General features: G+C 50.8%; 1 protein-coding gene across 1 annotated transcript in view; it reads right to left on the minus strand.

Moving 5' to 3' along the window:
• Positions 1-3,170: 3,170 nt before the first annotated feature.
• ILRUN (inflammation and lipid regulator with UBA-like and NBR1-like domains) overlaps positions 3,171-17,256 on the minus strand; it is a 107,173-nt gene continuing 93,087 nt past the window's right edge. The window contains exon 5 of the mRNA XM_049765280.1: positions 3,171-4,242. Coding sequence (XP_049621237.1) covers positions 4,207-4,242 — 36 coding nt within the window. The 3' untranslated portion in view covers positions 3,171-4,206. The remainder of the gene's footprint in view (positions 4,243-17,256) is intronic.

The raw sequence follows: 17,256 nt of genomic DNA on the forward strand, positions 1-17,256 counted from the left end.
GGCTGTGTGCAAGTACCTCTGCTCTCGTGCCCACAGCACACCACCTTGAGAACACGGCTCTGTGGGTCACAGAGAGGCACCCCAGAGGCTGAGAACACACAACTCTGCAGGCCACAGCGGAGATACACTCCTGGGGCTGTGACCAATAAGGCTAGGACCAGGCAGCCACGGCAGTTCGGCTCCTCTATGAAGCTGTAAGAATCGAGCCTCTCGTATCCAGCCAGGATCTCATCCTCCCTTTCCCAATAGAGGCCGAGTCTGGCCTCTTACAGCACTGATGTGGCTGGACAGAGCTCAGCAACCCACCACCTGCACCTGCCGAAGTGATTTCTTCCCTGTGGTCTGGCCAAGGACCCCACAAATGGCCTGTCTTGTCCTTACAAAGGACCTGGCTCTGTTTTCTGAGTGTCCGTGTGGTGTGGGCCCGATCTGCTTTGTGGGCTCCCAGGCCAGCAGGCTAAAGCTGAGCTACGATGTATGGGTGAGTCCAGAGCACCAGAGCCACCACACCGGGTGGCACAGGCGAAACGTGGCCTCTTTTGAAAATCAAGGTGTTAAGTAGGGTCTGCTGTGAACTTGGGGAACTCTGGACGTCGGGCTTGGATACCTCCATGTGGGAAGACACCAAGCTTTGGCTGTGTGTCCCAGTCCCCGGGAAGCCAGGCTATTGCAATGAGTGTGCAATATGGAACAGCCAAACACAGGAAGGTTGTCAGCTGCTGCTGCTTCTGTGGTGAGATGGATGAGAGCAGAGACGGATGCAGAATCCTGAGCCTAGAGAGAGCCCCCAGGATGGATTTCTCACTTTCCTATTCTTTTTACTTGATTGATTGGTTCTTAGGCCACACTTAAGATCCAGGGGTTACTCCTGGCTCTGCACTCAGAAATTGCCACTGGCAGGCTAGGAGACCAAATGGGATGCTGGGGTTGGCTGAATGCAAAGCAAACAACCTACTGTTGTGCTATCTCTCTGGCCCCTCACCTTCCTGTTCAAACTGCAACCTCGAACACACAATAACTGCAGCCTTGCACACAGCTAAACCTGAGTATGATCTTGAGAGATTAATATGGTTCCCAGAGCACCATCAGGAGTGATTCCTGAGTGCAGAGCCAAGAGTGACCACTGGGCATCACTGAGTGGGGCCCCAAACAAAAAATCCCTAAAACCGGGCCCCAGAGAGATAGCACAGCGGCGTTTGCCTTGCAAGTAGCCGATCCAAGACCAAAGGTGGTTGGTTCGAATCCCGGTGTCCCATATGGTCCCCCGTGCCTGCCAGGAGCTATTTCTGAGCAGACAGCCAGGAGTAACCCCTGAGCACCGCCAGGTGTGGCCCAAAAAACAAAAACAAACAAACAAACAAAATCCCTAAAACCTCAAGAGTTACCCTCAGCATCTCGGCTTTCCCATTTGTACACGGGGGAAAGACCAAGAGACAGACCAAACCACCCCTCCGATGGGCCTGGGCCACTGCGGGGCCTGGCAGGTGCGGGGCAGGGCAATATGTGTGTGTGTGTGTGCGTGCGTGTGTGTGTGTGTGTACGCGCAATGAAACTCAACAGCACACATGCCAACAGGTTTTTGTGTGTGTTAATTTAATCATACAAATATTCATTTATACATAAGGAAACACCACATCTTCATCCTTCCCAGGCACTACGAGGCCCCAGCACACACCCACCAACAGTGGAAACAGTCACTGCTGCTCCACGCTCATCTGGGGAACGGGGTGGGGGTGGGGGTGGGGTGGGGATGGGAGGAGGAGGTACCGCCCCATTACCTTCTCCTGCTGGGGCTAGGGTTAAACTGGGGGGTGTGCACCGACCCACGCCCATCCTCGGGCCAGGCAGCCACTTGGTGAGGCTCTTCTTCTCCAGGCTGGAGGGGCCCATGGTGGCCCAAGGACAACCTCTTGCTCGGAGAGAAAAGGCTACTTCTTAGGGCCAAATCCCCCGAATTCAACCTTCCCCATGGTGGAGAAAAAGGCACGCACACACGCACGCTGCCTCTTCCTGAGCCCTGTCTCCACGGTGAGCTCAGGTCCCTTGGGAGGGCTAGCTTGTCTGGGGGGTGGGGGTGGGGCTGCAGGACTCCCAGAGGGACAGGGCCCAAGGGCTCTTAGGCAGACTCCGGAGAGGGCCAGGAGCAGCTCAAGCCCCACAGGGAGGGGCAGTCAGGTGAGATTTCCTCCCCAGGCTCCAGCCCCTGAGATTGGCCTGCTCTGCTCCAAGGATATGAATTGGGACGGCTGCAGTGCTTGGGAGAGTTTCCTGCCTACGGGAATGGCTGCTGAGCAGTGAGAACCTGGGGGTTCAGGATGCTCTTGGCCTGTGCTGACCAACAGCAGGGCCTGTGAAGGACCAACTGCAGGTGTGACACGTGCCGGGCACCAAGGTGTCCATGAACCAGGCTGGCACCAACAATGATGGCAGTGTGGGCCAGTTACAGACATAGGCTGTGGATAGCCCCTGCTGGTCAAGGAAGCCTGGGAGAGCCACGCACCCCCCATCCCCAGCAGGCTCCACCCTCTCCCAGGGCTTCTCCACAGACTAGGATTTATTCTCCTTTTATTTGGGCGGGGGCGGGGGGGGGGGGCGAAGAGGGGGAGTATTTCATACAAGCTTTTCTCCCACAATCAAACTCTAGAAAAACAATCTCAGAAGACGGATGAGGAGGAACAAACAAAACAACACACAGTCCCGGAACTTAGACACCCTGACAGAGATGGACGATGGGACAGGCAGGTGGGCAGGCCGGCCGCCTCCACACCCAGGCTACAGGACCCTGTTGTGGCCGTGCAGCACCTGGTCTCTGCTCGTCTCACAGCCCCGGGACAGGGGGCCCTAAGAGGCAGGGGACCCTAAGTGTATACTAGACCCACACCCCAGCTACCAAACCAACCAAGACTCAAGGGAGGGAGGGGAGAGAAGGGGCCTTTGCATATTCTTGTATCTTTGGCAGACAGCTGTTCCAGCTGGGTTCAAGCTTCCCTCGGAGCATAATATGGCTCCTCCACCTGCACGGAATCCACAGGACGTGCGTGGTGGATGTGTGTGGGTGGGGGGGCATCACGTGAGCATCCTGTCACTGGCCTGCCTGTGGGTCATCCCTGTCCACTGATAGCATCCAGCACAGGATGGGGTGCTCACCTGTGTCTAAATGTGGTCTCCAAGGTTGGGGTGCCGATGGCCATGACTCAGCCCCATTGCAACCCTCCCCACCCTCCATCTGGGGCAGTAATCTCATCCCTTCATAGTTCCACCTTTGCGAACAGGCCGTGAAAACACCACGAAGGACAAGTGAAGGGGGGTGAAGCAGGGCGCTGTAGGGCCACCAAAGAGGCCACACTCAACACCAGCGGGGATTGGGGATTCGCAGATTGTGGACCCGGAGGGGCATGAGCGGGCCTGGAAGGGGAACAAACAGGAGCCATGCTCTGTGCTCACGGCCTCCTCTTGTGGCCGTGCAGCGCAGTTTGGTCTTCAGAGAGGTTTTGGAGGGTAACAAGCCACAGGGGTGATGGATACAAATGTCAAGGGTGTAAATCAACAGATCAGAGGGGGAGAGGAAGAAAAGGGGGCGCCATATTGGCTGATGCCGTTCAAAACAAACGAGGTCAAAGGCATCTGGAGCCACACGTGTCTGCCCACCCACCAGCGGCACTGACCCGCAGGGCTCCCTGCCCCCAACACCCCACACAGGCGCCTCCCAAGAAGCACACTCAGAGCAAACTGCTAGTGTCTAAAGGGTTTGCTATCCCTTAGCTATAAACGTGAGAGTTGGGCAGAAGGGGAAAATTAACATGTGCTCCAGACTACAACCTGTCTGTAGGCAAAAAAAATAAATTTTGTTGAAAAAGATGGCTTATTTCCCCCCTGCTGCGACTGTTGCGCTGTTCTCCCCTTCCCGAGTGACCTAAGGACTGGTCGTACTGGCATCTAATAAGCAGAACCCAAGGTGGCTGCATGGATCTCTTCTTGGGAGCCTCAACACCATTCCTGCGATTCAGCACTCACACATGCACACTGCGTTTACTCAAAACTAGTCTGGTCTTCTTCCTCTTCTTCCGGGATGGGGTGAGGGGGTTGGAGCCAGGGGTCTGGGCCAGATGGTCTGCGATGCACAGGAACCCCTTGCCTTCCTCCCCACCGCACCCCCAAAGTCAGGCCTTCTGTCTTTTGTGAAGTTTTCTTCTTGCTGACACTGGTTTAAGACTGGCCGAAGGGGTAAGGCCCATGGAGCCCCTGCAAGAGAGAAGAGAGTCAGTGGTAAGGACACGAAGCATGACCAGTCCCAGAGAGCGTGACTCTGGATCCAAGGAAGCCCCAAGCCCAGACAAGGCCCATGGCTGTCCTTGTCCTAACGCTCCACTGGAGGCCAAACTTGAGCAGCCTTTAGCTTTACATACTGTGACGCTGTCACCCCCAGAGCAGTGAGAATGAAGCTTCAGGTTCCAAAACCAGGACCTGAGCTGGCGGAGAGGCCAGATTCACTGGGACAACATTCTCCACTCAGGTCACAAACGCGAACTTTCTTTTACATCCAGTCTCTTGCTGTGGCTTGCTCGAGTCAGTATACCACTTTGTACCCCTTCTGCACCTCAACTATGGGGGAGGACACACCAACGGAAAAAAAAAAAAAACACGGCAGGGGGGCTGGGCTACAGTACAGGGGCAGGGGCTCACCTTCTTCTTTTTTTTTTTTTGGTTTTACGGGCCACACCTGTTTGATGCTCAGGGGTTACTCCTGGCTAAGCACTCAGAAATTGCCCCTGGCTTGGGGGGACCATATGGGACGCCAGGGGATTGAACCGCTAGCGCTTGCAAGGCGGACACCTTACCTCTAGCACCACTTCGCCAGCCCCAGGGGGTCACCTTTAAGGCCAACCTGGGTTCAATCTTCAGCATGCCATATGGTCCCCCTGACCTCACCATGAATCACCCTCGAAACAACAACAAAATCCACAGCAGAAACAACAGTTTACCGAACTTCGGTGCTGGGAACTTTGGGGTCCATTCCTTAATCCTCACACAGATAGGCAGCACTGACACCCGTTTGAAGCAGAGACTTGTCAGTAGTCCCACTGACAACAATCAAGCAAGCCTGAGGCTGACGCCCCTCCCACACTGTGCCACCGGTGGCTCATTTTAGCCAGTCCCCTGGTACATGCAGGGGAAACAACCTTTGCCGGTCCAACTGTTAGGGAGACGCCAAGATGTCCACACTCGTTGGCTGGAGTACGAATGACCCTGGCCTGTTTCCCTCTGCCTTTCCCCCCATTCCCAAAGGACCCCTGCAGTGCCAAGGGAGCTGTGTGAGGGGGTGGTGGTGACTAGCCTGACTTAATCCCAAACTGACCCAGAGGGACAAAATGGGCCTGAGAACAGTCTGACACAGGACAAAAGCCTAGAGGGGGCCTGCCTCAGGACGATGCAAAGGAGCCTGCCCAGGGCCAGGGGAACAACACAAGGCTTAAAGGCGGCCAGCTGGCTCCAGCAGAGAGAAGAGCCACCGGGGCCTACATGGAAATGTTGGGCTAAGTTGGAGGGTCATCAAGTGGTCACGCGCTTCCTAAACTGACCAGGAACCCCAGCCACACCCCAGTCCTGAGCTAGAAGCCAGGGAAGGGGCTCAAGTGTGGGACTTGGGGCTAATGATCATAGTCCCTGCAAGACTTTCTGAGAGCTTGATGGGGTATGGGCAGAGTCTAGCTGCCCTTCTTGTTTTCTTATAATAAAGAACTTTTTTTGAAAATAAATCAAAGAGCTGGGCTGCAGGGTTGCCTGCCATTAGGTTCCTTTCAGCCTGACCTTTTGTGTTTAGTTGCTACCCTCATCTCTCCAGTCCAGAGCAGGTGTCGCTGTGCGCTGACTGACACACTGACTGGAAGAGCATAGCCCCGCCCCCGCAGGGACAGTCAGAAGCCCCAGTGTTCCAGGTCCACAGAGGGCTGAGTATACAGGGGCAGTGCTCCTCACCATCTCCTCTGGGGCAGGGCAGGCCATGTCCAGCACCAGATCATCAACTTGGAGCAGCCTTTAGCTTTACATACTGTGACGCTGTCACCCCCAGTCAGGCCTCTTCCCCTCTTAGGAGCTCCAGCTCCCCCAAGATCATTCCAGACTGAGACTTTCGAAGCTGATACCCTGCAGGGTCTATTTATCTGCAGAAATGCTACCAGCCTAACTAGCCCAATGAGGGATGGTGGGTGGGGTAAGCTCATGCGTGACCAACCCAGTAAATCCCACTCAGCCCCATGTGGGCCAAGCCAGCAAAGAGGTCTCAAATGCCAAATGCTCTGGTGGGTTTTTTTGGGCTGTTGGTGGTGGTGCTAGAAATCCAACCCAGAGCTTCTCACATACAAGGCAGGTGTGCTACTGCCGAGCCACATCCTTATGCCCTCTTGAAGCAGAGGGTCACGCCATGGTACAGCAGGGCGTGTCCTTTATGGTGTTGGGATTAATACCAGGTGTGTGCCCACTACATGAACCGCATCTGGCGGTCAGGCTTCATAGTGTGGGGCCTAGCCTGAGGGTCACAGCCCAGACATAGTCAAGTTGCTTAACACCAGCTGCTTACTTAAGTACTTCTCGACAATCAATCACCCGAACAACCACAATCGTGGGAAAGCAACAAAGGCTACCAGATTTTTAGCCAATATAATAAAACAAGATAGCCCCCTTTAAAATGGTGCCCTAAAGAAGCCGGAACGGTGGCGCAAGCAGTAAGGCATCTGCCTTGCATGCGCTAGCCTAGGATGGACCGCAGTTCGATTCCCTGGTGTCCCATATGGTCCCAAGCCAGGAGCGATTTCTGAGTGCAGAGCCAGGAGTAACCCCTGAGCGTCGCTGGGTATGGTCCCCCCTACTCCCCCACCAATAATGCCCTAAAACAACAACTACCTATTATGAAGGGGATGAAATTAAAAATATTAAGGGACCAGAGCAATAGCACAGCAGGAGGGCATTTGAATCACACAAGGCTGAACCAAAATGGACCTGGGTTTGGTCCCTGGCATCCCATATGGTCACCCGAGCCAGGAGTGATTTCTGAGCGCATAGCCAGGAGTAACCCCTGAGCGTCACAGGTGTGGCCCAAAAGCCAAAAATATTTTTTTTATTAAGTTGGGGGCTGGAAAGATAATACAGTAGACAGGGTGCTTGCCTTATATGTAGTTGACCTGGGTCTGATCCCCAGCATCCCATATGGTCACCCAAGCACAAACAAGAGTAATCATTGAGCATCACCAGGTGTGACCCCCAAACAAACAAACAAAAAAAACAGAAAGTTAAGTCGCTTTTAAACAAAACAGAAGAGGATACCAGAAAATAGAAAAATATTTTACGTTCATTAACTGGAAGAATTAAAACTGGCAAAATGACCCTTATACTCAGAGCATTATACAGATTCAACGCAGCTCCCACCATTCCAGGGACCATAATAGAATTTTCCTGATTAGCTAAATCCTTGCTCACAGATATAGTTAGGCATTGCATTGCCTGGCTTTAAACTATACTCCAGAGCTACAGTTATTAAAATAGTGTGATGCTGCTATAAAGAAAGAATTGGGAGCCCAGAGATAAACTCTCAGACTCAAGGGCATTTGATTTGACACAGAAGCTGGACAGAGGAAGCGAAGAATAAAAATTTTCTTCAGCAAATGGTGCTGGGCAAACTAGAGCCCTGTACAGGAAAGACTGAATCCATATCTCATAGCATATACACAACTAACCCAGAGTAGTTTTAAGATCAGAACGAACGAACGAGACTGAGGAAGGCGCCAGCAGAATGCTCGGGGACATGCCCTAGAGGTCCGCAGTGACTGGATTCCACTGGCAAAGGTAGCAAATACAGAAATAAACCAACAGGGTTACATGGCATCAACAAGTTTTTACACAGTAAAAGAAACCTGGGCTAAAACAGACACCCTTAAGAACGGAGAGAAAATACCTGTAACATGATATATCACGCAAAGGGCTAATACCCCAGCTATAGAAGTGCCCACAGACCCAACGAAAACCAAAAAGTCTAACCAATCTGTTAAAAACTGGGGTGTAGGGGGTGTCATTCTCCATCCTGTACCCTGGTCTGCATCTCAACCCAAGATGCAGACCATACTCTTACCTTCCTCACCTCACTGCCAGTGTTCTCTTGAACATTATTTCTCTCTCCTCACACTCCTTAGAGCAGATTTTTTTTTAACTATTTACTTCTCTTTAAAAAGTGGGGTATAGTACAGAGAGCCAGGTGACTGCCTTGCAAAGAGGGATTGTAAATATATATGCCCAAATTTAGAGTTAAACTAGATCTCGTGTGGCTGGCACAGGAAGGAAGATGGGCATTTTCTGATTCCTGCTCAAGTGTCCCAATTTGGTGTAGCATTTAACTAGCTTAGCGTAGATTATAGAGGTATTGTTGAGTCTGTTTGCTGACTCGAGGTTCCAGCCCTTTTACAAAGAAAATGCTACTTAATTCCTTTTCGCCCGGAGAATGGCACACTGGAGCCCGTGATATTTAACTGCAGGAAGACGATGTTTGACTAGAGGAACAAGCTCTACACCCACCCCCTCTACACACACTCACTCCACTTCTAAGGAAGGGTGAGGTATTGGCCAATTCTATTTCGAAACCCCTTTCTCATCCCGATTCCATCCACGCAGGATTAGAGGTGTCAGAGCACAGGCAACTTGAGGAGCGGGGAAGCCTGGAAGGGCTGGCAGCAATGGCCTGGGCCTGGGCAGGGTGGACTCTGGCAGGAGACCAGGCGGGAAACGTCTCTGTGGCCCCTGGGATGGACGGACACTTGAAATGAGGGGCCTGGCATGCCACAGCTGCCCCTGGAGTCCCAAGACCCGGCAGAACAGGTTCTGGTAGCTAGTGTCCTCAGCTTCAGCCTGAAAACTGCACTCGCCAATGACTCTCTTCTGGGCTTAACAACTTCTTGACTTCTATCCACAGGTACAGCAAGCCAGACTAAGCTGGCATCATCACTGCGTGGTCTCTTGGTGCACAGCCATGCCACTGCTACTGAGAACATGGGCCAGGACTGCCATGAGGACACCAGAGGCAGCCGGGGCAGATTCAACCCACTCAGACTAACACTGGGGCCTCGGCAGTGGCACCAAACTTGGTGAGGTAGATGCGAGCAGCCGCTCCCTTCTTGAGGACCGTCGTCTCTCAGCACCTGCTGTGCTGGCACCCCTCCAGTCAGGGTGGATAAAGGGCACAGCCCAGAGGGGTTCCTGCACTGGGCACTAGGGCTCTGGGCCAGTTTCCCAGGGGCCCACACAACCGCACAGAAATGGATTGTTAAAGGTTACATACACGCTTTGGGAGCAACCCCACCTTGCTAGTGGAGGAGAAAACGTCCATGGGGATCCTGGGCTAAGGCAAGTATCATTTCAGCTCAGCCTTCCTACACTTCTTTTTTTTTTTTTTTTTTTTTTTTTTGATTTTTGGGTCACACCCGGCAGTGCTCAGGGGTTACTCCTGGCTGTCTGCTCAGAAATAGCTCCTGGCAGGCACGGGGGACCATATGGGACACCGGGATTCGAACCAACCACCTTTGGTCCTGGATCGGCTGCTTGCAAGGCAAACACCGCTGTGCTATCTCTCCGGGCCCCTTCCTACATACACTTCTAATGCTGCAAAGCTATGGGAGCTGCAAACCCTCTTGGTGTAAGTTCCTTGCATAAGGCCATAAAGGCATGGGAGCCCTCGAAGAGACCAGAAGCGCCATGAGTGCCATCGATGCAGACGTGGTGTCTGGGACAAGGCCTTGGCCTCCAGCCAGCTAGCTCAATGGCTGCCGTCAGTCGGGCTGATGCTCAGCACTTCCTCGATGGAGTAACTACTGCCAGCCGCAGGCAGCTGGTTTCCTACCTCTTTCCGGTTTGTTTGTTTTGGGGCTGCACCCAGTAGAGCACAGGGAGAGAGGCGCACAAGGTGAGGGGGCTAATGTGGTGTGGGGAGGGGATCCAGCTTTCCCACAAGCAAAGTCTGTTCTCATCCTCTGGCCTCCTAAAGGATATCTATGATGAAGCATTTACAGACAAAGTATGGGCTCAGCCTGCAACAGCAGAATCGGCACCAGCAGAAGATCTTATCTCTGATTAAGTGCATGTGCAGCTGAAATTACCTACACACCACCATGAAAGGAGCACTAAGAGGTTGGGGAGATGAGTCCAAGGGGAGTGGAGCATGTGTCCTGCGTGTATGAGGCCCTGAGTTTGATCTCTATCACCGAATGCCCTCACTGGACAGGCCCCTATTTTGGAAAAAAATGTCAACAGTGTTAAATGTAGCGCTGTCCAGGGTGCAAGCTGCTGGGGGGCGGGAAGGGGCGCACCTTCTTTCTCTAAATTTGCGCAGGCCTAGAAACACAGATATGACTGCAGCATCAGTAAAACGAACCAATGAACTGCCCAACACTGCACTGGCGAGTCACAGGCTTTTCGGCCTTGGGGTGTGGTGGGGGAAGAAAGGAGCTGAAATTCCTAAAAGCAGGGAGGAATGTCATGTTTTAAAGTTTGGAGGTTATGGGGCCGGAGAGATAGCATGGAGGTAAGGCGTTTGCCTTTCATGCAGGAGGTCATCGGTTCGAATCCCAGCGTCCCATATGGTCCCCCGTGCCTGCCAGGAGCAATTTCTGAGCCTGGAGCCAGGAATAACCCCTGAGCACTGCCGGGTGTGACCCAAAAACCACACACACACAAAAAAAAGTTTGGAGGTTATTTTCCTCATAGACTCTGATAAATTACCACAGTACAGGAACTTAAAAACTTTCATATGCCTGTCTTTATTCTGCTTTTGTCATCTGATTCAAACAAAAAGAAATTTTGGTTTTTGGGCCATACCTGGCAGCACTCAGGGGTGTTTTGCTTTCTGGCTTTGCGCTCAGAAATCATTCCTGGAGGCTCGGGCGGGGGGTATATAGGATGCGGGGGATCGAACCCAGGTCAGCCGCATGCAAGGCAAACACCCTACTCACTGTGCTATTGCTCTGGCCCCTGACTTAAATAAAAATAAAAAAGTTCACACAGCTTAAGAAGACAGTGATGTTAGCTGTGTGTCCATGAAACTAAATGCTCTCCAGGTGTCTACTCTCAGGTAATACCATGAGGTTCATCGTTGTCTTTGTCCTCCTCCTCCTCAGTTCCCAGGCCAGCCCCATTGCTTCCCCTGCTTAGGGCTCTTGTATCACTGTCTACTGAAGACAAACACAGAAGAATACTGGGTTTAGCACTGAGTTTTGTTCTGATCTTGTACTGCAAATAAAGCGTGGAAGGTAAGGTCCTGTCCAAAGTTCTGATGTGCCTGGCAAGGGCCACTGTATTCTTAGAAATACAGTCACAGCAGGGCAACTCCAGGGAATACTCAGCTTCCAGCTACCCAACACCTCGCCTCTGGTCCTGCCGCCTCCTCTCTTGGATCTCCCGTCAGACAACCCCAAATCCACCCAAGCTGCCCCCTCACAGCCAACAGTAACTCCCCCAAGTCTTCACCTATTCTTTGACCAATCAGAAAACTACCCAGAGGCATAGAACCTGAACACAACAGTGAATAAAAGCACTTTTTTTTTTTGTTTGTTTTTTGGGTCACACCCGGTGATGCTCAGGGGTTACTCCAGCTATGGGCTCAGAAATTGCTCCTGGATTGGGGGATCATATGGGATGCTGGGGGATCGAACTGCAGTCAATCCTAGGTTATCTGAGTGCAAGGCAGATGTCCTACTGCTTGCGCCACCTCTCTGGCTCCTGAAAAGCACAGTAAAGTTCCCTACAGAGGAGTCTGGCTGAGTTCAATTTCTTTCAGAAAAGGGATTTCAAATTCTACCTTAGGGATAGCAAAGAGTGAAGTCTGTGAGAACCAGGTGGGATGAAGGCAGTCAGGGCTCTATCCTGGTTATCTAAGTACATTCCCAAAAATGAAACCTAAGAAGAGGAGTTTAGGAGCTGAAGCAACCGTACAGCAGGTAGGGCATGTGCATTGCACGTGACTGACTGGGGTTCAATCTTGGCATCCCATATGGTCCCCCGGGCCTACCAGGAGCAATTTCTGAGCACAGAGCCAGGAGTAACCCCCGAGCACTGCTGGGTGTGCAACAAAAACAAACAAAAAAAAAAAGGACTTTACTCTAGCTCCAAGCCTGGTGAATGCTGGTGCTGTGGTGAGGGAGCCCCATTGAAGTATGGAGTGAGGCTGCCAGCCTCCATGCCTCTCTGTGACTCCATTTAATATCTTGCACCCTTCTGCCAACTATCCTTCCCTCACATAACCCCCCTTCTCACCTATTTCACTTCTCCTACAATTAACTTAGAGCATCTCTGCCTCCAACCCCAAAGGGCAGGCAATTGAGTTAAGAGAAACAATTCCCGTTCCTTGTTCCTACTCAGCCATCATTTGGTTTCATCTGGAAACATCCTTGCTCAAAAGCTCTGCTGGCTGTTTACTTTCTCATCCAATGTGAATCTACCTATGTTAGTTAGCTTTTGAACGATTTTTTCCTAGTGGGTGGTACTTGCTTGGCTTGTATGCAGCCAAATCCAGGTTTGATCCTTATGGCCCCCTGAACACAGGGCTGAGAGTAAGCCCTGAGCAAAGCCCAGAAATATCCAAGGTCTATCCCAACTGAATCTCCATCACTCAAGATTAGGATGGCCAGTGGCTGCCTACTGGACGGCCAGCACGGGGGTCACTATGCCTTACTCTTCGGCCTAAACTTACCACCAGCCAAGGTCCCGCTTTCCTGACTACTGACATATCTCTTCTAATCTTCCTCTGAATCCTGAGCATTTTAAGTGAACTAGAACTTATGTTCTGTCCTTACTGACTGGTGTCTTTCTAGGACCTAGTAAATCTTTTGAAGATAAGGCTCAGCACTGGCTGAACACGCTGGAAGCCTCACTCAAGGGCTTTCAGCAGGACTACACACAGCAAAAAAGCTTCACCCAGCTCTTGGCAATGAACTCAGCCCCAAAGCCCTGAACTATGCATGCAATACCCAGTGCCTCTTTGGAAAGAGTTCTAGGGAAGCCGACCTCTCCTCCCGAGGGACATCCAATCTTACAAGTACACTTGGCCCTATAGTTGGTGGGAGATTTAGCTAAATCAGAAGCCTGAGCTTTTCTGTCAGGAGCCAAATACTGAGACTTCTAAACAGAACTTCTGATTGAACCTGGAATATCTCTAGTTTGTACTTTTCTTATTTTTGGTGAGGAAGGAAGGCTGTCCCTCCCTCTTCCAGGGCTTATTCCTGGCTCTGCGCTCAGATCACTCCTGGCAGGGCTGGGGAGGCCTATATGGGATGCTGGGATTCAAAGCCAGACCAGCCAGTGCAAGCAAGGCAAGTGCCCTACCCACTGTGCTCTTGCTCCGATCCCCTACGAGTTGTACTTTGAGAACTTGCATCAGAAGCGAAAATGCTGACTTCAAAGCAGAATGCATCCTACAGCATTGTTGTGTGGGCAACCCTGGCAATACAAGTAGAAGTGTTTCAGCTCCAGAAACACCGGTATCTCATCTGTTTAAAATACCGTATTTTCCGGCGTATAAGACGACCCCCTAATTTTGCAGTTAAAACATAGGTTTAGGCCTATAATTGCTGTATCAGACAGAACGTTCCTGTGCTGCAACTGTATGTACCACAGTGAGCCAATCACAACAAGCAAAGGTTCAAAGGTTATACTGTCAGACTTCTCTCTGACTCTGGCCAATCTGAGCAGACTTTTTACCAGTGTAAATTCGGGCCCAAAACATTGTTTAATTTGCATGCATAAAAAGCCTGCTTGGATTGGCAGAGTTAGAGAGGAGGTCCGAGCAGCCTTGCAGTGATTGGTCCCTTATCATAGGCACCTTTTCTGGCAATTCCCTGGTGGCGTCAGTTAACCTCCCCCACTACATGAACCAAACAATACCCCATCCTCGGACCCTAGCACTGAACCACCAACACGGTTAGCTGGGTTTTACCAGAAGTGGCCCCCAGATATCCTGAGTACTGTTTGGGAGCCCCCAAGAAAGAGATTTGGAAACTCTGCGGCCTGATTTTTTTTTGTTTCATTTAGCGGCATATTGAAACATTTTTCAGGATATACTCGGTGTATAAGAAGTCCCCCTATTTTCGGTTGACTTTTTTTTGTTTGTTTCAAAAATCGTCTTATACACCAGAAAATACGGTAATGTCCTCCCAAGTACACACATGCCTGTAATCATGGTGTTTAAGTAAACATTATTAAAAATAAATAAATAAAGCAATGTCCAGAGTCCCAAAGCAAAAATGAGGCTCAGCAACTCTGAAGCTGGTGAGGTATAAAAGGCAGAGTTCCTGGAGATACTTTTTATGTTACAAACAAGAGACATTTTCTACAGCTCATGGTGTTTGCTTAAATTTTTTTTTTTAAAAACACACACATGACCCAAGCCAATGCAAACACCAATAAGTCTGCGAGGCCTTTACGGGTTCTGCTGGATTTTCAAAAGTCATCGAAAGATTACCCGGCCAGGCTCCTGGCAAACCCTTTCCGGTACAGAGTGTGCTGTGGGCTAGGGAACTGGGCAGGCTGCTCGGCTGCTCTGAGTTGCTTCCTCCTTCCTTGGCCACAAATCTCTCTGCAGCCCCTTTGGGGAGGGAGGAGGCACCCACCCTCAGAAGCAGTCAGAGAGCCCCTAATGCTACCAACAGACCTTGTCAGCTGCACAAGAACATCAAACTCAGACACACTGGGCTGCGGGTTCCGTCCCACAATCCATCCATCCCCAATCTATCTTTAAAACACTTTCAGAAACAGATCAGGGAGTTGGAAGTTCCTTGCTCAAGGAACTTCCAACTCCCTGATCTGTTTCTGAAAGTGTTTTAAAGATCCAGAGAGCTGAATAAAGAATGAGAATAATTGCAGCGAGATACTCTGGGTATTGTGAAGGGTGTGCCTACATTTACAATCATCCTCGGACAGAAGAATCCTGTCCCAGGCTCACTAATAGGGCCGTCTTGCCACCTCCTCAGACACTGACGTTTTCAGTTGTTATGCTCTGGGTTGAAGAGGGACTATTGGCATCTGATGGGTAAAAGCTGCTAAACATCTTGGGCTGCAGAGATAATACAGGAAGGCAAGGTTTTTGCTTTCCCATGCAGCTGACTGTAGTGTGATCCCCATGTGGTTCCTTGAGCACTAACAGGTATGACATGCCCCCTCCAAAAAAAAAACACTAATCTGGCTGAAAAGGTCTCTCCAGCCCACTTGACACCTCCATTTGGATGTCAGGACATCTCTGTGTTTCCCACACAGAACTCCTAATTAGACCACCTCTACAAAGCATTTTCCCTCTCCTATGAGGGCAATTTCACCCTTTGAGTTGCTCAGGCCAAAACCCTGAGTGTGAGACTTTATAGTCTCTTCTGTCCCTTTCTAAACCATTAACAATCCTGTCGTTTTAGCTACAAAGAAGATCCAGGGCAGTCATTTAGATCCCCAAAGCCATGGAGTCCTTCACTGCCCTTGTGCCCCTGGGTTATCGCACCAACTCCTGTACTGAGTCTCTGCTCTGTCCTTGTTTCATACCCCACTCCAGAATCAGAGGGATGCTTTGAGGACACCCAGGCATCACTCCCCTCTGCTCAAAATCTCTTTACCAAGCCTTTCTTCTTTTTTGGGCCACACCCGGTGACGCTCAGGGGTTACTCCTGGCTATGCGTTCAGAAATCGCTCCTGGCTTGGGGGACCAAATGGGAGCCGGGGGATCGAACCACAGTCCATCCTAGGCTAGCACTGGCAAGGCAGACACTTTACCTCTAGTGCCACCATGCCGGCCCCTTTACCAAGCCTTCCTGTCTCCCACAGCAAAGTCCAAAGCTTTTCAAGGACCTGCAGTCACTGGGATCTATTCCCCACCCTCTAACTCAATCTCCTTCTCTCCTCTTCCTCCTCCCTTGACATTCCTTGGCCTGTGTAAACTTCCATCTCAGGAAACAAGTTGCTTGCCTTGTTCCTTCGCCTAAAGTACTCCTCCTCCAGATAGCCACCAATATGTTCTGAAATACAGATATTTGCCCACAGGAGACTGAAATTCATTCCAGAAAAATAAGAACTCCAGTGACTATCTTCTGGCCACAGCACAGACAGGTGGTGTGAATTGGGTACAGGGTGAACATGAAGATGTGACATGAAGACCTCAGAGGAGGGTTAAGCATACTTTGGTGGGGTACATCAAAACCATATTACCTACTATAAACAAGCAACTCAAATCATAACAATTAAAACAAAAATTTTGCAAGTTTTGGCTGATCCAGGACAACCTTGGTTCAATCCCCAGCATCCCATATAGTCCCCCAAGACAAGAGCAATTTCTGAGTGCATAGCCAGGAGTAACCCACCCCACCATCCAAATTGCATGTTTATGGAGTGGATGGGTTTGGGGGGGTGAATGGGAGGGAACCCTGAGGCACTGGTGAAGGAACGGACACTGGGTGTGTGTATGTGGACTTGGAACACTATGTCTGAAGCATTATTATTAACAGTACTGAAAAACACCGTGTCTAAATAAAAACCTGGGGGAGGAGGGAGGGAAAAGAAGAGTTAATGGAAATGTGGATGTTAACAAACATCTCCTAAGTGACTAGAGGCCCAGGAAATCTCTTCCCTTCTGGGGGGCAGAAGGGGCTCAGTCCTGTGGGCAGAGGCTGAGTTGTGGAGAGACTCACAGTATCTGGCCAATACTCGACCTATCTCTCATCTGAATGGTAGCTGCTATCTGCAGAAATTGTGCCAACAAAAATGTTTACTGGGGGCTGGAAAGGTTTGAGGGGCTAGGGAGCACCCCCTTCCATGAGGCCTGCACTGAGTCCCCAACGTGCACGTATGTGTGCATTTTGGGAGGCAATGTGGCGTGTGTGTGTGTGTGTGTGTGTGTGTGTGTGTGTGTGTGTTTGTGTTTGTGTTTGTGTTGGAGGGCAATGTGGTCTGGAGGCCCTCGACCACTGCCAGGAAGGTTCAGGTCTAAGAGGCAACATCCTCAGGCCTTCATTGGAAGAGGGGCCCTCAATTGAGCCCAGCCAACTCAGAACTGCTAGGAGGAAAAATGTTCACTAGTAATCTATCCTTAATAGGAAGCATTGTGGTTATACTCGTAGGACAGCAGGCTTGGGAGTTCCCAGAATCTGTGTCTGCTTGGATTCTACTTCTGGAGATTTCTAGCTACAGACTTGGGACAAGTCACAGAACCTGTCCAAAATTTCAGTCTCACTCTTGTAACAAAGAAATGGC

This window comes from Suncus etruscus, chromosome 18 (assembly GCF_024139225.1).
Source record: "Suncus etruscus isolate mSunEtr1 chromosome 18, mSunEtr1.pri.cur, whole genome shotgun sequence".
NCBI classification, from domain to species: domain Eukaryota; kingdom Metazoa; phylum Chordata; class Mammalia; order Eulipotyphla; family Soricidae; genus Suncus; species Suncus etruscus.